Source organism: Lagopus leucura, unplaced genomic scaffold, assembly GCF_019238085.1.
Source record: "Lagopus leucura isolate 7727_CA_CO unplaced genomic scaffold, USGS_WTPT01 Super-Scaffold_100009, whole genome shotgun sequence".
Lineage (NCBI taxonomy): Eukaryota > Metazoa > Chordata > Aves > Galliformes > Phasianidae > Lagopus > Lagopus leucura.
Genome location: NW_024962266.1, coordinates 15,195,190 through 15,215,915, shown reverse-complemented (window position 1 = coordinate 15,215,915; position 20,726 = coordinate 15,195,190). Strand labels below are relative to the sequence as shown.

Genomic DNA, 20,726 nt, shown 5'->3' with positions numbered 1-20,726 from the left:
TAGACGGGAAAATTCAGGGCTGTATGCTGTGCATGCTTCTAAGTTAAGAGAGTAAATCTGCATTACAAGGCAAGGTTAATATGTGAAACAAGAATCAGCAAAAAGAGAATAGGATCAAAATTGAGAGATCCCCTATTGGAAATATGGGAGAGACAGTGCAGGGAAAGGTAAGAGGCTATGGAAACAGCTGGGGCTGCAGGCATGAAACCCAGGTATGCTGGAGGAGAATTTTTTTGGTCTGTTACATTCTTCCACTGTATGGTGCTTATTGTCTGCTGTAAGAGTGAGGTCCTTGCTTCAAGCAAGACGTGCAAGAGCAGGAGTGAAGGGCCTGGTGCTGGAAGAAGCTTGTGTGCAAACAGCAGGCTGGCAGCAGGAAGACATGGAAAGAAAGAAGAGGGTGGGTGAAAATCAGAAACTCACTGGGCAGTCCTGTAAGGGGGAGGAGACAGGGAATACTGAGAGAGAAGCAGAGAGAAATATTTGCTAAATATCAAGTGAAGTGAACAGTCCTTTTGGTGAGTGGTAGAGAGGATCTGGCAAGGACACAGCTAAAATATTCTGTAGAAAATAGAATAGAAAAAAAAAATCATCAATGCAGGAACAAAAATCCATTTTTGGCAAATGTAGGAACAAGTGTGGGGTATAGTCAATATTTTAAAAGACCAGTGGATGGCAGCATATTTTTGCTTCGGTTGTCATGCCATATGTTCTAGTTGCAGCTCATATGCTGACTTGAGCATCACATGTCAGACACAACACGGATTTATTCTTGGGACAAGTTAGTACCAGCTGCAAAGATTTGTGCTTTTTTTTGTGTGTGTGGAGTTTGCATTTGGTTTGGCAGGGACAGCAGTAACCACTCTTGCAGCTGTCCCATGCTGAATCATTTGGGAGATGGGCAATGTGTTTCACTCCTATCCTTACAATGGATAGAAGTGGAACAAAAAGGAAAGAGGATAAGATAATATCATGACTAAGCAGTGCCGACCTTCTAAAAGTTTATAGGAATGTTTCAGAGAACAAAAACACAGAAAACCAGGTCTACAGAATCACCCTAAGAGCATCTAATTCTATTGATTTAGTGTGAGTTCAGTCTCTAGATACTTATTCTGGATCTGCTATGAAGCTGATCATTTCTTTCACAAGTTTTGGGGTGTAAACTGTAAAGAAATTAAATCTCTTGAGATATAAAGTTAAATATGAAGAATAAAATTGGGCACCAATTCAGGCTATAGTGTAACACTCATTCATCCAAAAACTGGTGAGCATGAAGTAGTTAAAGCAAAGATGTATTTTTGGTAATTAAATTAAAAAAAAAAAAAAGCATTCTTCTTGCTTGTGGTATTTATTCACTCAAAGTGGAGGGGAAAAAACTGACAAGTTTCAAGCGATTTGTCTGTCTATATTTTCCTATGCCCGTAAATTTCAAATGAGAAAGAAAAACATATTTTAAAAGAACAGTTTATAATTTATTTGATAGAGAGAATTCCAATAAATCTGTGAAAATTACAGGTTTTGAAAAACTTTTCCTTCTATTTCATGTTCTCTGAAGCAAAACACTTGATGCAAAGCACACCTGACATCTGACTGGCACATACCTCAGAGGTTTTCTGTGCAGTCTTCATTAAAGTGTGCTTACCAAATGTTTTGCAGCACCAGAACATGAGTTCCTCCATTGGCTTCAAAACCTGTGAACTACCTACTCATGGTAAACAACGGTTCTAGAAAAGAGACGTTGCAAATACAAAAAAAGAAGAGGGTATTAGCAGTCAAGGTTCTTTGGAAGATGTTACGTTGCTTTTGGTTGTGAAATGTTTATAAAGAGCAGCACACAAGAACATGGTAACCATTCCAATTATCTCAAGCTCTTAAAGGGTGTTTGTTTTAAAAAAAAAAAGTCCAATTATAACAAAATGATATTTGCACAACAACGATGGAAACAAAGCATTTTGTTAGTGATAGATGCACGAAGAACTGAAAGCTCTTTTGTTTATCAATTTGTCAGATGTGTTCTGAAGCTTCCCCTTCCAATTACAAGCCGTTTAGTGCAGCACAACAGGTGTTTGAAAATTAATATAGAAACTGGAATGTTTTTTCAATTGTGGCACATTTCATCTGAGATGATTACCATGAAAAGACCTGAAAAGGGAACACAAAAGCAATGACTTATAGACGCTCTAATTTTTCACTTAGGAACTCTTCCACGCTGTCAGTATTCCACTTGAGGATGCTCAGCTCTTCTGCAATGTTCCCACTGTCGTCCAGCAGCTTCAGTACAGGGTCAGAACCACGCACATACTGCAGAAAGAAACAAGCCAGTTCCCTGGGGCTAGAAAATGCAATCTCCATTTCAAGCCCCTTCTCAATTTATTTGAGAATTATTACATATTTTATACATTATACATATTTTATACATATATAATTATTACATATATTATGCATCAGTTAAATATGTCAAATCAAGAAGAGCAATAAGCTCAAAGATTAACACCATGAAGTATGAATACTTAAAACCAGAGTGCTAAATGAAATTGGAGTATTTGAGAAAATGTAGGCAAGATAACTTATGCTATGAAACTTATGCCATCTAAGCTTAGGAAAAATCAAAAGAACCCATACTTCAGGTTGGTTGTTCCTGATAACGCTTACTTAATGCTGTAAGCATTTCAGTGTGTTCTGTTCTGCATTTACGAACGTTATTGATAGAATGTCTACCAACAATATATGTTCTACTGTTCTTGAAGAAAATGTTATATAAATCAGATAAAGCTTACGAGATCCTTTTGCTTGTTCTCTCCTATGTTACTGTTGCCTCCTCTGTCCAAACTTAAAGGAGTAGATGCAAAGGAAGAGCAAGGAAGAGGGGAGACATCTGGGTTAAAGACAGAGATCCTGCAGGCAATACATCCCCTGGCAGCAGTGGATACAGTGCACTGGCAGGGAGAGCCATTGGGCTTGCATGGAAAGAAGGTATTCTGCTTTAATTGTTGTAAACTCCTCAAGTTTGATTTTTGAGTCGAGCACATGAGTGATCCTTCTCATGTAGTCAATGGCCTTTTTTTTTAATTTAAGAATTGTCTGGTCAAACAGTGCAAAAGTATAGTATCAATTTTTGGTGTAATTACTTTCTTGCCTTCTACTGTGCTCTATTTGTGCATACTATGTTTTGCAGGTAGTGCTGGTAATGCTTCTGAAAACTGAGCGACTCCTAAAATACGTAATGCAAATAAGAGCTTTTAGCAGTACTGTAAGGATGTAGCCATGTAAGGTTACAGAAAAATTTTACTAGGGGTATTTACTTTACCCTATTACAGAGCTAACTTAGTTTGCTTCAGTTAATGAAGGTAGCAGCATCTCTAATTGGTTTTCCCAAAGTCTTGTAAAATAAATACCAGATTCATTTGTACATTTTTTTTCCCAGTAAGGAATATACTACCAATTGTAGTATAGACTGCTTTAATGTTTAGTACAGCTACGAAGTTTAAATAAATATGAAACATGCAGATATACAAGAGAGAATGCTTTTGAAAGAGGACACATATGAATACATGAGACAGACAGAGGAAACGTGCTTTAGATGGAATCTGCTGCTGAGAAGACAAATGGCTTATTTCAGCCGTGCATGGCTATGAAGTGACTCCAGATGGTGCCATTTGGTGAACAGAGATGAGAGCACAAAGATGTGAGAATCGAGATGTATATCTGTGAAGTACACTGAATTTGAAAGCAAAGAATTGCTTGTGCTTAAGGCAGCGTGGCTTATGCAGTTTTGCCTATACACAAGTCATAGGAAACACCATTCAGTATATGCAGTTATTTAAAGCTGGATGTTTGAAGGCTAACAGAATGAAAACAGACCGAGGAAGATCTGAGAGGAAGCAGAAATATCCAAGAATTTCTGAATGTATGGAAATGGCAGCTGCATTAGAAAATGAAGAACAGATTGAGAGTGACAGAAGAAGCTCAAGTAAACACAAGATATCCACGGAATCAGGTCAGAATGCAAGCATTCCTCACATTCTTTAAACATCTGCTTTTACTTAAGGGTTTCAGTATACTTTTTATTGGATTTAAACAAAATAACAAACAACTCCTTGGGCCCCAATGACAACAAAGATCTGGTACCACTGCTTAGCAATAACCCAATTAGCAATAGCTGCAGAAACTTGGAAAGATTTATATTGGCAATGAAAGTACATCTTCTCCTGAAGGATTATTTCATCAGCAAATAAGGATGCTCCATAAAAGGGATGTTTCCACCAGGTTTAATTCTTCTTAATATATGCTTCCCCCGACCCCAAGAAAACACAAAAACCCTTTGGTTATTACTTACCTTGATTTGCAGTCCCCTGAATAGCTTAGGCTTATCACTCCTGACAAAAGCTACAATATGGAGAAAAAAAAAGAGATTAAAACTTTTTCCATGGAAAAAGGCTTTAGAAATTAATGGCAGAATTCTCAATATCTTCACAAAAGCATTAGTACTAAACAGCATGCCTAAGGAAAACTATTTTTACCAGTGTTCCAAACAAGCTTGGATTTTCCTTGCATGGTAGTGCAAGTGTGTGAGTCAGTTCATCTGCATGGACAACTGACAGTCCCCAGCAGAGCCATGCGTACACGGCTGTGTATGCAGATATGAAGGAAGCTGTTAGGGCAGTAAAACTCTGGCTGGAGATGAGCTCTGTGTGGGAGGATACATGTGAAACAAACGCCCTCGGCGCACTGCACAGAAGTGGCAGCTGCGTTGGTGAAAGGGCACTGAGGAAACTGTGGGTACAGCTTTGCACTTCTTGCACACAAGACAGTTTTGTCTTACAGAGCTCTACAAGGTTATGTGCTGAAAACCAGCATAGAAACAAGAAGAGGAAACAAGAAGAGAAACTGGTATCTCCTCTTTTCTTGAAACTCCTAAAGGTAAGCAGTCAGCTACTACGGGCTCTGTGACCTGCCATGCAGCTCCACAGAGAGATCAGCTGCTAATGGACAGATTCTTCACCTGACGTGTCAGTCACACAAACATGAGTGCTAACAGCCACACAGACCCTGTATCCCCACAGCACTACATCCTTGTGTTAATGTGAACATTAACAAGAATACTGACAGCATGCCTTGTCCTGAAATGGACAAAATGTGAGCACAATCCACTACTTCCAAACACTTTAGCTTAATGAATATATGAGTTGCAAAAGTATTTTAAATTTATTTAGAAAATAGCTTAGTCTTCATTTCCCATTACACTCAGGTTACACTAAAGGCTGAATTTAGTATCTATAGTGACATTAAGTGGATTCAGGCAGCTCTTGTGGTATGCCAGCAGTCTCCCCAAGGATGAACACTGTCAGCATGGATTGACTCTCAAGGAGGTGCTGGCTGCATGTTAAAGCAGCCTTTTCAAGGTTAGACAACAATGCATCTCTTGCGAATTGCAGTGCATCCAGCTGGTGCATGAAGATGAGCAGCAACCTCAGGACTAATGCCTCATGTGGCTCACATAATGCAGTGCTTTCCTCAATAATTGTAAAGATGTCCTCTGGCATCTTTATACCTTTCTCCCTATTACTGAAGACAGTTACCCTAACATTTCCTCAGTACTATACACAGAGCGACATTTATTTTCTCCAGTCTTCTACTGTGCTCCTGGTACAGAACAAAATCAAATACTCTGGCTGTGTGCAGCATAAACAACTTCAGAACAAAATGGCTAGTAAGCTGCTGGACAGACTGCTACCTGAAGAAGAAGAAAGCTTGCTTCTCTTCTTTCTGGAGAACTTTAATGTCACATTGCAAGCTCTACTCACAGAACAATTTCAAACAGCACTAAACCACCAGTACTTGCTCACACGTTGGAGTTCAGCTCTGATATAAATTCACACCAAGGCCATTTTCAGATACTGTTTTCCTATGCTCTCATGAACTGTTAGTTGTCTGGGCTCTGCTAGCAAGATACAAAAAGTGGTGATGTTTCTTAAGTACACAACAAACTGAACTATTACATGGGGATTTTTCCCTGCAAACTGAAAAATCTGTAGCTGAAATCCTGTGTAGGACTTAATATAAAAAGGAGGTTTTAGGAAACAGTCAGTATATGGAGTCAATTTAATTGCAAAACTTAGAGTAGCAGTAAGATGGCACAGTAAAATGGAGTCTCAAACAGATCTGGACTGTGGAACTCAACTCTTTAAGAACAGCCTTTAGCCTCAGGCTGCAGCACTTTCAGCCTTCAGCAGGTTCACACCTGGCTGAGTGACAGATAAAAGCTCACTTGGACATGAGTGGCTGCTCACTGGCTGCAGTGTTGCAGCAAACAAGCTCATAAAATGTGGACAGAATTAGGTGAAAGAAGAAAGTATTCTCTAGGTTGTGTTACATTTTGTCACTTTAAAAGTAGCTATTATGCCTTTGTATCAATGTCAAATGTCTAAACCTTCTGAAAGCTGAAACACTACAGACCTTTTTCCTGAAATTTTAGACAGCTGGAACAAAATCATTTTTTGTTAGTGGCATATTTATTTCTAATGCTCATCATAGTGACTTTCTGTATTGGTCACCTGAGCTTCTATGATGCAACTAAGAATAACATAATATATATATAACTTCTACTTCTCAATTTTGGAAGCTAAATTAAAAAATAATATATTGAGATGTGTTAAAAATACAGATTATCCCATCAAACCCACACTTTTCACAGAATCAGGCTCTAAGTTGTAAACATGGTCTTGGAATAGAAATGATGGGGTTTCAGAAATGAGATGCAGCTTGGGCACAAGTTTTGTGACGTGCAGCTGCCAGCTGACCCCGAGGTACGGCACACACAGTCCCCCTTCTGCACAGCCCCAACTCTTGCTAAGGCTATTTGCACATATTTAACCACTGTTTAATAGTCTGATGCTTAATACTAAAATTTTGTATACCTTGCAATTTTCCTCTGCCCATAGCAGCTTCAGAAATTACATACTGAAGAGAAAAAATATTTAATACAGTCATTCATGGGTGAGTGAGAAAGGCATTTTCCACTTTGATTTCTGCAGGATGAACTCTGAGCTTGGTGCCATGACACTATTTTTGGTGAATTAAACACCAGACTAGAAGTCAGAGCTGTTCTACTGCCTGCCTTGTGACTGTCCTGTCACATAATGTTAAGAAAATCACTTCACCTCATGCTGTTACAAAACACAAGCAATACCAAAGCATATGCCTTCTGTTTGAAGGCAACCCTGAGGTGAGGCTGCACAGCAGACCTGACTGCCATTCCGATCAACTACAGCAAAAGGTCAGATTGTGGAGCAGAAGACAGCCTACTGGCTTCTCGGAGGCAATCTGCTGAATGCACGAAAGGGAGAAAAGGATCAGATGCATACAGACATTACAAAGCCTATTGAGTGCCAAGCTGTTACTCAAAGACAGGTCACACCTAGCATCAAACAGTGCTTTAAAGGACCTAGGAGCAGCCTCTGCCTACATACACACAGAAACCTACTGCTACCGTCCCTCTGTTTTGACAGAGCTTTAAAATGAATCCGTTGGAAGTAAGACCCAGAATCCTAAACAGAGATTACTAAAGAACTGAAGACTCACTCACATCCAAACTGCAAGTCTACGTATTTGCTGGCAGACATTTGTGCTATTCTCTCTGAAGCAGAACATAGTGGAGGAAATCCTTCTGACCCCAAATGGGCATGCCTTCACATTGCATCATAGTAAGCTGCAGATCAGTATGTTTGGCATAAGTCCTTTGTAAAAAGAATTGACTAACTACTTTTAAGATGTTAAGGGCACAATCCAGATTACCAAGGATATCTACATTCAGAAATACTTGTTTTATTTAGTTTCCTGCTTTAGGAGAAAAGATCTCCTGCTTGATCTGGAACTGGAAAAATACAAAATGTTAAGCGCATCTATTAATACTTGAATGAGAGTCAATATACAATCTATTAATACTTGAATGAGAGTCAGTATACGCAGCAGTGGAATCTCAAACATCTTCAAACAATTATGCACACAGACAAGTATTTTCAACCTTGTCCATCTCCCCACACTTCACAAGGAATACAACAGCCTCAGATCAGAGGCCTGGAAGAAATGAAAAAAAACTTAATGCCCCATTATATCAGTTCCAGATTTCATTCCAGAAAAACACAACAGTCCTAACTAGCTATTATCTTCAGCATCACGTCAGCAACAAATTGTTACTGCACATTTTTTCCTCTTGGTAAGCTATAGCAGTTTGTCTAGCAGGAATCTGATGTAAGTATCTCCCAGTAATGCAAAAGTCCACTTGTTCAAACTTTCAATCCTTGTTCTACTTAAACTGTGCTTTCTGTTCTGATTTCTTCCACTGCTCACCACTGTAACACTATGAGCACCTTTCTAACAATGTATGCCTATATGGATTCATCCAAGTTTTGAAACTCTACATGCTCTTCTTGGTTGATGCTATTTTTCTAGTCTCCAGAACCTTTAAACTGCTAAACTCTTAACACCGCATACAGATAACCAACTTTGCATACAGCTCAAGTACACTAAAGATGCTGACCACACACTAAAAAGCAGCAGCATACTTTTTTGATGAAGGTGACCATCCCTCCTACCCATAATTGTTACACCAAAGAGGTCTGTCATTTGATCAGGGCAAAAAACTGTCAGTGCTCCAAGAGCAACATCAGAAGGGAACACTTCCATCACTAAGGAGAAATGCTGCAAACTTAGTATCAAGAGTGATCTGCTCCTAGAAGAACATTTCAAGTCTTTCTGTGATGCACTGAAATGGGTCACATATTAAAATACTAGCAATAGGAAGCACAAAAGACTTAACATTTTATCAAATCATGATTCTGCATTGTACTTTGTGCAACTCTGAGTGCAGAACATACACCTGATTCTTACAATTCAGAAGTCAGAAACACTAAATGTATACCAGAAGTGTTACAGAGAATAACTGATCTCTTATTATCACACATGGGGTGTGTAACATGAGAGCAGTAAAGACAGAGATGTGCCTCAATCTGAAGGATTTCTTTAGTTTGCATGTTTGTATATAATCTATTTACAAAGGATTGTGATGGAATGATGGATGTTTCTCATTAGAATATCCTACAGTGCTTAGCAAGAATTTTACTGACTTCTGTGCAAAAATCTAAGATTTAATATTGTCCTAATTTTCAAATTTCTGTCACCAGTACTTAAGAACTACAGATAAAGATAACCAGGAAATAAGTGATCTTTCCTAGAAGTACAGCCCACTAACAAACTACATTCTACTATCTGTAAGAATCCCCTCACAGCTGCAGAACTTGAGCATTACAGCAGAGTGCTTACTGTCTCCCTGAAGCCAGAGGATCTAATGCAATTGCATGTTGTGTGAGTTCAAGGATGAAGGACTTTCTGTAACATCTGCTGGAAGCACATTCATTGTGTAACTACAAGTCACACAGCAAAAGGTCAGAATTATTCTCCTGATGAACAAAAAGAATGCCAAGTTGTGAAAGAAACATTCAGGGAAAAAAGCCAGCCTAATTCAGTTCTGCTAAACACAGTGAAAAGAACATAGGAGTGCAGACATTGTGATCTTGTATCTCATCATGAACAGAGCAGGGCTGCCACTGAAGAGTCAACTTCAAACAAAAACATTAGATTAGTTGCCGACCTACCCAATTTTTGTTTTCTACCTCAGAGCCTTAGTTTTATGTCAGTCAAAAACTAATTGTGCCAGCTGGTATAAGTAGATCTTGCTTCATCTAAGAATTCTGTCACTTACACTTTCAGTGTCCCACTTGGTGGAATGATAAATACTTAAAAGCTGTTTTATAAGGAGCAATTTCAAAACATACGTGTTAAAGGAATTATTTTTACAGCATAGCATTTATAAAGCAGCATTTTCTTATGGGAAACAGCAGGAAACAATATCTCAGCACTGAACATACTACAGAGGTTTACAGGAATATAAGGTGTTACCTGACTTATCATGAGAAGCTTTAGTTGAGAAAGATAACAGGTATCCTTGGCCACACTCACAAAAGCATTCAGCAGGCTGTGATGGTATTACAAAGAATAATGCTACCCAAAAGATTACATTCTACTGCTTTTTTAAATCTTCCCATTATGCTTTTAAATTTTATCTTCTCTTCCAACCTGTTGCAATAAGCCTAGCAGCAAATCTGATTGTGAGACTCAGATTGGGTAGCAGCAGAAACTGGTGAGCAAAAAAAAAAAGTCCGTTCATCCCTTCTTTCTTTTCACCATCCCAAAGAGAAAAACTGCTTTAGATAAACAAGGATGGAAAGGCAAATTGTTAGCATTTGTAAGTTTGTCCTTTGTACCGAAAGCTTTTGGGGGATGTATTACCGTGCATATAGAGCAGTTGGGAATATTTTTAAGTTTGCTGAGTTTGAATGGACATGGGGATCACATGGTTGCCTCTACTAATACAACTTTCCTCAGAACCCTAAGTTGCACAAGCAATATAATTAGTTCTTATTTTGGTATTTTAAACAGCAGGAAATGATCTTTCCTCCAGCCTTGTGGTCAATTAATGGAAGTGTGTGCAGGTAAAAGTAGGAGGAGGGGAGTCCAAAACAGCATAACTGCAGCCTGGTTTTAAATCCTTATATTTCTTGTTCTTTGGAGCACCTTCAATTAAGATGAACTAAGACTAATACTGGCCATGTTAGATGGGAGATGCACTTTTTGTGCATTTTTATTTCTAAAGCTGAATTAGTCCTTTTCTATGTCCAAGTGATGTTAAGCACAGTTTGAGGAACTTCACTACTGAAAAAGAGCCTGCAATCTCATTGTATGGTAACTGTTGAGTCGCAGCTGAACCACTGATTGATCACCTGGGGAAAAGACCAGTCAGCCCTGGAGCACAGGTGAAGGCAATTCAGCTGTGTGACTGGAAGGGGGGGAGCCTGGCTGCACCTCTCTTAGACACCATTTAAGGGCTGACTGACACTGGGGAAGGTTGGAGGTTCTTCCTCTGTGGAGTCCTTCCTGTAAGCTGAGATCTTCAGAGGTGGGTGAGCGCTTTTCCTTTTGTAATGCCCAATCTTTCCAATTGTAATATCATTCTACTTGTGCCGGTCTTTCTAATTATAACACTCAAAAGTTATATCCATAAAAAATTCCATGTTGAAATTTCTCACAGATGTTTTCCCCACAGCTTTCTCCCACCACACCCTGATGATGCTCATTTTCCTTCTACTCTATTTTGTTCACTTTAGCTGGCTGTCAAAACAATTAAACTGTAGCATCTGTGGAAGGAAAGCAGTTCCATAAGCACACTATATAATTTCATCTATCAATTACTGGAGTCTCAGGTCAGTGCAATTTTTCTGATATATGAAACTTAGGACTACTTGTAATAGCACTTAAAAGCACATTTTGCTGCAACAGTATTCTGTATTCTAAAGAACAGTAGTGGGCTTACTTACCCTGGACTTGAGGGAACCTCCCCAATTTTCATCCACATACCTCTAGGACAGCTCCTGCATAAAGCTGCAACAACATACAGAAGCTGTTAATAAAAGTATAAACTACCTGTTTGCTTACGGCACGTAATCTATTGATCTGAGCATCAATATCAATTCATTAGATTTGATACTGAAATATTTCATCTATTTGTCTCTGAGAACAAAGTGAGGTTGAGCTAACCTCAGTGCCTGCACTTATATATCAGTCATCTTAGTCACCTATGCAAGGTAGCCAGATTCACTGCCCTTAAAACAAAGTGTAAGTTCATTTCAGTTCTATAAAAGGTAGCATCTCAGTAAAAATATAGATGTTGCTCTTGTATAAGGTCACACTTTTAAACTTTGTCTGGGAACGTGCACCTGGCTCTGAAGTACGGTGAATCTTAAATACAAGGTAGCAGCAGATTTTTCCTGCTACCAAAATAGAGCTTCCTACTGTAAAGCTTGGCATTTTCATCTCAGAAATAGCTGTCAATGCTGTTTACCAAATCACATCCTTCTAGCTGTGGAACTCCTACTTAGAGAGAAGCTGATAGAAAAAGCTTCAGTTAAACAGTCTTACTTCAATTCTATAAACAGTGAATACTTCTACTCCTGTTTTCTGATAGCAGTGTTTTCATAACAAATGTGAAAGTCCAGACAGAAAAACATGACAGTGCTGACATGAAGTAAAATTAATGTTTGACTTAACTTGTGGAGACGTGTAATTAAAAATATGCTTTCACTTTGAAATTTAATAAGTGCTAACCCTCAAAAAAGGAGTGAAAACCAGACGCAACGTGACAGAAAGCTCCAAGTGAGACAACTTTATTAAAACTTCATCCCCATCCACACTGGCAGTCTGGGTGGCGGGGGAATGCATCTGCAGTTCAGAATATGACTCTTCTGATTTTTGGTTCAATTCAGTACTGGTGTAAATGCTGTGGATCAGAACACATAAAATACTCCATACTCATCTGCAAGGAAATTACAGCTTCTTGCCTGACCTGAACAAATCAGTAATCATTACTTCCACAGGAAATGGAACTAAAAATACTACACTGGAATATGTATGTAGAAGAGCCTTTCAGAAACTTAACTATGTGCAAGATTTTCAACTAAACATTAGATTTAAGAGTAAAACACACTTTGAATGTTAAAACCCTGGGCTATAAAATAATACTTGAGATCAAAAATACAGTTAAGCTTTTTTTTTTTATTCCCCAAATTAAAATATTAAAAAGACACAGAGATATATATATAAATCTCAGATACTAGCTTGCATAATTAAATTTCTCTGGATTGAAATCATTAAAGTTTTAAGATGGAGGAGTTACATACACTGAATAGTGAGATTTTTAAACTTAACCTGTGCCTCCATTTATTATCCTTTTAAAAGCATTCCAACAACAATTACGTTGGCAACCCTGCATTCAGATGTTACTTTGTGTGCTTGTTCATGCACCGAGCATTTCTCCTGGTTCTATATGCTGACAATTACTTGCATTTTTCCGTCAAGAATTAGTATAAAGAAATAGAGGGGTAATAGCCTTTTTCCATCTGTTCACCAATTCTGTTCTTTATGGGCACAAAGAAGTAAGCACAGCAAATTTAGGACAATGGTAACATGAACATTTTTCAGTTCTCTTTACTGCAAATAATTCTTCCAGTTTATTTTCTTCCTTTCAAGTAAGAATTCCTATGGAAGCAAGATCACTGTGAAGATCTGAAATGTAAGACATTACGTGATTACAGAATACTCCTGCTTCGTAACTCCTAGCCATTAACAGACACAAATGAAGTTTTAGCAAAGAAAAAAGTGCAATGACTGGTGCTTAAAAATATTTTGAGCTTCTATCCCTGCTGTAACTGAAGCCCAACTGTGCTACTTCAAAAAAAAAAAGTTCAGATTCATGCTGGGACAAGCAGCTGCTCTCTAGATGGCTAGACAAAAAAAATCAATTGACTTCATTTGTAACTCGAACAAAGGTGTCTTTTGCAGGAAAGGCAGGTTTATTTGCATCACTTTGGCCACAACAAGAGAATAGTTGTGAACATCTTCTGCCCCTACCATTCCATCATGTCCAGAGCAGACTGCTCTGAACTTTGATTGCTTCCTCATGAAGGCATAGACTGTTCAAATATGACTAAGAATGACGTGTATCATTCAGAATGGAGGCATACAAACATGACGAGTCAGTTCATCGCATAATGCTTAACTTACGAGCTAATTCACTTCATAATGCTTCGCTTGTTTTAGCGTTCATGAAAGTGAGTATAGTGCTGCAAGCAACGAAATAAAGGCTCTAAATTGTTACTGGTGTCCATTTAGTTAGGATTTCCAGGCTGACTCACGTCTGCATCTATATAAATAACTGCTTTTTAAAAACCTGCTAACTGTATGCTTTCTAAGGCTCTTGTGACAAAGACTGCACTTCTTCCTTGTCCTTTGCAAAGCTACGACTTGGGTTAAGACTCGTTCATTCATCATCATCATATGCTGCTACATCAACAGTGACAAAAAGGAAAGTTCTTTTACAATACATTTAATTATTCCCCAATTTTATCTCATGGGTTTCCTCTAACTACTGACTAAGCCTGACCCTGCACATGTTATACAGTGACACTCAACTTGGATTTGTACGCATTTACAATCAGTTAAAATTTACAGTACCATCATGTTTTAAAACATGCAATGTGCTGGGTTGTTAATATAAAGGCACACATGAGTGAAGAGCTGCCTCACAGAATCTTGATATTGCAGGAATACTATATTTGATATTCTTGAACTGTCAAAACTATCAATTCTTTTTTTTTTTTTTTAATAGAAAACTTGATTCATTGAAATAAAGAAATACACAACAACATATAAAATGTTTTATTTTCTGTGAGGGAGAGAACTGAAAACTTTACTCTTTCCCTAAGGACCAAAGATGGACAAGAATCTGTGGGTTAGGAGAGCAGCAGTCAGAAAACCTCACTGTCAGGAACAGAATGAACTGATGTTCTGAAATGCAGAGAGCCAGCAAAACCATTGCTACCATACAGATCATTCTGAAATGAAGTCACTGGTAAATTTAGCTACAAAGAAACTCTTCTCTTTCACATTTTGTGAAGGGAGATGTCCAACTTTAAGAGTCTGGAAACAAAGAATCAAATAGCCAAAAAAATAGTGTTATTTGAATTAGTGTATTTCCAGCAGAATCTAAGCACTCATTTATTTGCAAGGAAAGCAATTCAAACTGGAATTCCAAAGGAAAATAAACAAACAAAACAAAAAAAAACAACCATGGGATTGTGGGTGTTTGAACACTGATAAGTTGCTGAGAAAGACTGCAGAATCCTGCAGAATCTTTATCCTTGGACATCTTCAGAATTTAACCAGAAAAGGCTCTGAACTCTGCTTTGGGTTGGAAATTCTTCTGTTATGTACACACATATCAGAGCTGTGTGTTATCATTCCAATCTCCAGAACTGGAGATTGGAGAATTAGGAAATGTATTACCTAAGGCTGTGTGAGTGTTGGTATCAACCCAGCTCCTTGTTGCCGTATCGTGTCATCATTCTTGTGCTTTCAAACCAAGGATCTGAAACTCCCCAGACAACAATTCTTCCCAGTGGATCAGGTTTTGGCTCTGCTCTTTGCAATGGCTTGGTGCAAGGACAAGTGAACAGGAAATGTGACACAGGGGTGTGCAGGAGAAAACGTAGAAGTTGGGCACCTAGCGGTTAGGTAACTTTGGACCTCTGTGGGAGCAGAAAGGCAAAGTGGAATAGAGGATAAGCATGGCAGAGAAAAGGCTCCTGTGTACAAGCTCATACTTGAACCAAGCGAGCAATTGTACATAAGCTAAAAATTAGATAGAAAGTCAACAGATTTCAAGCTCTGGTTTTGAAATATGCTGTCTGATTAATTCTGCTATCTAGCCATCTATTTGCCTCCAGAAGTATAATCTCTAAATACCTTTCTTCTCTGGAATCTCTGCTTTCATTAGAGCAGAAAGAATCTTTGGAGATAGAAAACACTAAGAATGGAACTCATCAACTATTTACTTGACATTGTGCATTTAATTAATTTGGAAACTGTACTTTTTGAAGTTGTTCCAACAAACGTAGAGTCAATCATTTTATCCCGATGTATACTCAAATGAAGGAGGTCAAACTTAATTAATTAAACATTCCACTTGCCAGCACAGATGAACATACACAATTTTAACTCACATTTAACAAATCCACATTTATTGTTTTTCTAAAATTCTTTCTCACTTCAGAATAGAAAGAAGTCTCCCACAGTTGAGGCTCATCCTGCTACAGACAGATCAATGCCTTTTATCTTAGTTTGTCTGAAGAGATGAACCTTCAGTGACTTTGACCCAAACAAAAAATAAGTTTTTCTATCTTAGGCACAATAACCCACCTTAAATTTCAGCGATATTTTAGCGATGTATATTGTTACATCTGGTACAAGTTGGGAAAAAATACTATTGATTCTCGTTATCTTAGCAATGCAGAAGCCAGACTGTCCAAAAAATTATTAAATCATGCTTTGACAGTTTATTATATTTTGACAATCTTGAATACATGCACAAGAAGGATAAAAAAGTCTAAATTTCAGACCCCTTTGCTGAAATCTTTACAGGGGCAATTACCCATCTCTGAGGAACTTTGAAAGAATGCGTATGGACTCTTTGTATCAATACGTTTACCTTGTTTTACAGAAGGCTTACACACTAGAAACAACATTGCATGTAGGTAGTAGACACATAAGATGTTACCCATAAGAGTTTGCCATATATGCCATACATTTTAATACCTCAAATTTCCAGGTCAAGTTTTGCTTACAGCAGATGTTATCTAATTCAGCAAACTGCACAGCATTAACCATTAGAAATACTTGACAATAGACATTTTAAATGCCATAGAACAACACATCTTTGTGTGCAAAATATATTTCAAAGCTCCATTTAGAAATATTTGTGAGGGCTGTTGCAATACCACACAGCACAACTATGATGATTAATGGATGGCCGACTTCATCATACAGTTAATTCCTAACATTGATTGAAATTTCAATACACATATATTGCTGAGATAAGTCTAAGATTATAATATACAATTAATGGAATATGCTTATAGCTATGCTTGAAATGATCACATGGCATAAGTGAAAGCTGCAGATGGAGTGCAGCTATTTTCGGCTACTGCGAAATATGGACAATCTCTCCTGCTACTACAATTTCACGCACAGTTAGCTTCACCTCCATTTCATCCTTCTACGTTTTACACACCAGCAGTACTCTGCGTCTGACAGACTGAGGCTTAAAACTTGCAGCTGTCTAAAGCAATACAGTTTAAGCTACCTTCTGAATGAGTCTGCAGCTGGATACAAAATCTTTTGTAGAGGGGAAATAACCAAAAGAATTTCTTTTCATTTTACCTACAGTACAATTATGAAGTAATGAAAATATTTCATTGGACAGATGGCAGCAGAAGAGTGAGACACATACTGGGCGACCAGAGCACCTCACAGCTATTTTCCACCACGTCAATTCACAGAATATTGGATCAATAACAAGATGAGAATTAATAAATACCTTTCAAGGATATGAAAGAACTGAGTTCCACAAATGTACACATGTGGGCTTGCACTGATGTTACTCAGCACAAAGTATTTTAGGACTGGGCATATTTCACAGATCGTTTTCAAAAACTGTTAATGATACAAAAAAATCCCAGATTTCTAACCCTCCCCACATACTTTTAAGGAGAATTAACTATAAATCCTGAAGTCTGTGCTGGAATTCTAACAGCACACATGGTGTCTGTAACATGGATAGCTAGCGTGTTGCCTTGCAATAGCAAAACCTACTCATGTGATAAAAAAGCTAGGCTGCATACTGCAGGCATGCTTAAAAAAAAAGAGAAAGATTAAAGACTCCTCTCTTCTGTGGATGTTCAATTGTTTAAGTGATTGTACTACAAAACCCTGAGCACCAGCACTCTGGAACTTGGCAACAGATGAGGCTGCTGACCAGCAAGTCAGGTATCTTACACGTAGATGCAGGTTCTTAGAGTGAGATTAAAAAATTCATTCAAGCAAAAGGATAGGGAAGAACGCTTTTAAGATTTTAAAAATCTGTTCACTCCCAACTATCAAACAGTCAGTAGAACAAAGATTTAAGAGTAAAATCATAAGCCCAGTTACAGATGCCTATTATAAGTGGCATTATGTTAGACCACGAGTCAATTCAAAATGTGATGACTCTGAATACAATTTGTTAAGATATTAATATTCATGCTAAAAACTCCCAGCACTAATTTTCTGCTGGCTAGTCTGCAGGGGGATTCACCTGGCACAAATTTCAGAAATTCAGCAAATACGAACAACAGATTTCCAAACAGCGGCCGTGTGTGAGCATAGTAATATCAGAAATCCCACACTCTGAAACAGCATTCAAAAGAATATTAGGAATGATGCTGTAATTTAGCACTCAAGCATATAATCATGATGGTAGAACAATCCAATATGTCTATTCAGCAGCAGATGACTCATGTTTGCTACAAAACCCTAGCAAAAAGTGAAACCAAGCAACCTAATGCAAACAGATGAGAAAAAAAACAAACTTCTATTAAACAATCTCCAGGTTCCTATGCACATACAATAAATTCTGGCTCACAGCGAAGGAATATGTCGAACAACCTTGAGACTCCTTCCAGCTCTGTGCTTTCTGTTCTATGCTGAGCGTGACTAAAATGGAAAAGACTGCATATATTTTTAATGTAAAGCCCTAATCACAAAATGGCACCTGCTCAGTCTTACACAAAAAGCGCAATCACCTACAAGGTGAAATCTAGGCCTGATTCAGGATAATCAGAAAAAATATCTATTGATTTAAATTCTGTTCTTGTTTGATCCAAATTTATTAGTGCAAAAATGTTTATGACACAACGTGACACTTACGAGTAAATTACAAAAAAATTAAGACAGATTTCTTCCCACTCATCTGGTTTAAAACCCACCTTTCTGGTTTCCAGCTGAGCTTCTTCTTGGCAGCACTGCCTACAGAATGGATCCAACTGATTCAAATTGAACTGTCCAAGAAGGTTGCAAGAGCTGCAGAGCAAATTACTGGAGAAGCCAAGTTCCCTGCAAGCTTCTGATGACAGCTGTGCTCCATATGCGTTTATCTGTAAATCAATACAATATTACACTTTAGTATTAAATCAGTTGTTTTAATAAGAAAGCTTTTAGATGCTTTGACCATCAGAATTACATATTTTGCGAACATTTTACTGTAACACTTAACTGTCTGCTCATGAGTGCAAACCATGACCTTATTTTGAGAAGTAGTTTTAAAGCTAATAGTAAATTCTAGACATCATTCACAACATGTATGTTTTAAGGTATCAGGTGTTCATATACGCTTCTACCACTCCAGTGTCTCTCTAGTGTCTGCTCCAAAGATAGCACAACAAAAAGCAGCTGTAATGAATCAGCTGCAGCTCTCATGAGACAATTCCAATAAACATCCTGATACTAGCAGACTTGGAAAATAAGTCTTACACCTGAGCTTGGGAATGATGAATTGGATCAAACTGCTGAACAGTGTATACAAGAAGGATTGTGATTTCATTTCTTTTTTGCTTTGGAAAAATCACATGCTACTGCAAGTGTAGATAAAAGCCCTGCAGCTGCTTAACATCAGCAGCTCAGTTGGCTCCTGGGCAGAACACCTATTCTGCTTTTAGTGAGCTGATAACACAGTGTTGCCATCCCTGCACTGAAATGATATCATCTGTTCTTTGTTCTTTTCTGCTTTCACCTTCTCACTGCCCTGCAGAAGGACTGATCAGTCCCTCCCTTATACAGCTTGCAGTCTTTCCTTCCAGGTGCACACGGGGAAAGCGAGGGAGGACATAACAAAAGGAGATCCTTTCCCCATGTGCTTCTCAGATGGGGTGAAAAGATCTTGGTCAAAAAGTAGAAAACAACCAAACAAAAAAAAGAACAAAAGGTAAGAGAGCAAACTCCAATAAAAGGGCCTGCAGCACCTCTGCGTTCAGAGAAGCCCCATCTGAACACCAGCACGCTGCAGCGGTGACAGCAGAGCAGTCAACGCATTGTTCTGGGCCAGCAGACGGTGACAGCAGAACCACGTTTCTCATTCACGTAAGACCATCTCTTCTCGGTATTTCTCCTCCAGTTTTAGTGTCCCGATTATTGCGCTACCCCATAATAACGCTAACTAACAGAAGCGCTAACGTTTGGGCGAGACCCGCCGGCCCCGCGCGAGGTCGCATCCCGTCACAAGCCGAGCCGCACCTCAGCTCTGCGTTCTCCCGCACGGCGCTGCTCGCGCGCCCGTCGCACGACCGCTTTGCGATCATGTTAACACAGTTAACACACAAAAGCAATCGCAGCACCGTTACAAACCGCCTCAGGAAGGACCGAACAGTGACAAAACTTCGGAACGGGTTTTCGGCCCGCTTCCGGCTTTCGCCGCCCGCAGTCGGTTGCCGGGATCTCGCCCGCCGCCCTGGGGCACGCACCTCAGGGCAGCCCGCAAACCTCTGTTCCCGCGGAGCGCAGGAGCCCCGCGCGGCGCCCCGGGGCCGGGCAGGGCCGCTCCGCTTCCCTCCGCGGGACGCATTTCCCTCCCGCCCGGACCGATCCCCGCTCCTCGCACGGAAGCGCCGCTGCGCTCAGCCCCGACCCCGCTCACCGCGGGCAGCCCCAGCAGCAGGCACAGCCAGCAGCGCCCCAGGGCCGCCAACTCGGCGGCCGCCGCCATCTTGGAACCGAACTGCCGGCAGTGCGGCGGGCGGGCCGAGCGGGGACCTCGGGCGCTATGGTGCCCTGCGCTGCCTGGGGCGGGGCGGCGGGCCGGATCGCAGGCGGCAGGCGAGAACGGCCAGCGCGGGACGTCTGCTGGGAGTCCGCAGCGACGCCCACTTTAGCCTGCTCAGTACTGTGCTCTACGGCCAGGCTAGTGGAGGAGATTCTTCCCGGCCCCAATCCGGCACTCACAACGCGGTCCCGAGGCGGGACCCTCCCCCGCTCTGGAGACCCGCAGCCAACAGACACGCAGGCCCCCAGCACCGGCGATTGACAGCCCCGCCGAGCAATGACGGTGCGCTTCTCCCGAGCGCCGCGGCGCGGGCGCCGAATGCGAGCCGGGTGGGCGGCGGGACTTCGGGAGGCACCGCCCCACGGCGGCGGGCCGCAAGGGGGCGGGGCGGCGGCCGGGCCCGACACGAGCGCGAAGGGGGAGAGTC

At 40.0% G+C, this 20,726-nt stretch overlaps 1 protein-coding gene across 1 annotated transcript; it reads right to left on the bottom strand.

The window, feature by feature from the left end:
• Positions 1–1,450: 1,450 nt before the first annotated feature.
• On the bottom strand, positions 1,451–20,264 carry SELENOF (selenoprotein F). The gene is made up of 5 exons (XM_042873608.1): positions 20,174–20,264; positions 18,471–18,638; positions 11,433–11,496; positions 4,337–4,386; positions 1,451–2,301 (listed from the first exon to the last, which is right to left on the bottom strand). The coding sequence occupies exons 1-5, from the start codon at positions 20,240–20,242 to the stop codon at positions 2,170–2,172; spliced, it is 483 nt and encodes a 160-aa protein (XP_042729542.1). The 5' UTR covers positions 20,243–20,264; the 3' UTR covers positions 1,451–2,169.
• Positions 20,265–20,726: the final 462 nt, after the last annotated feature.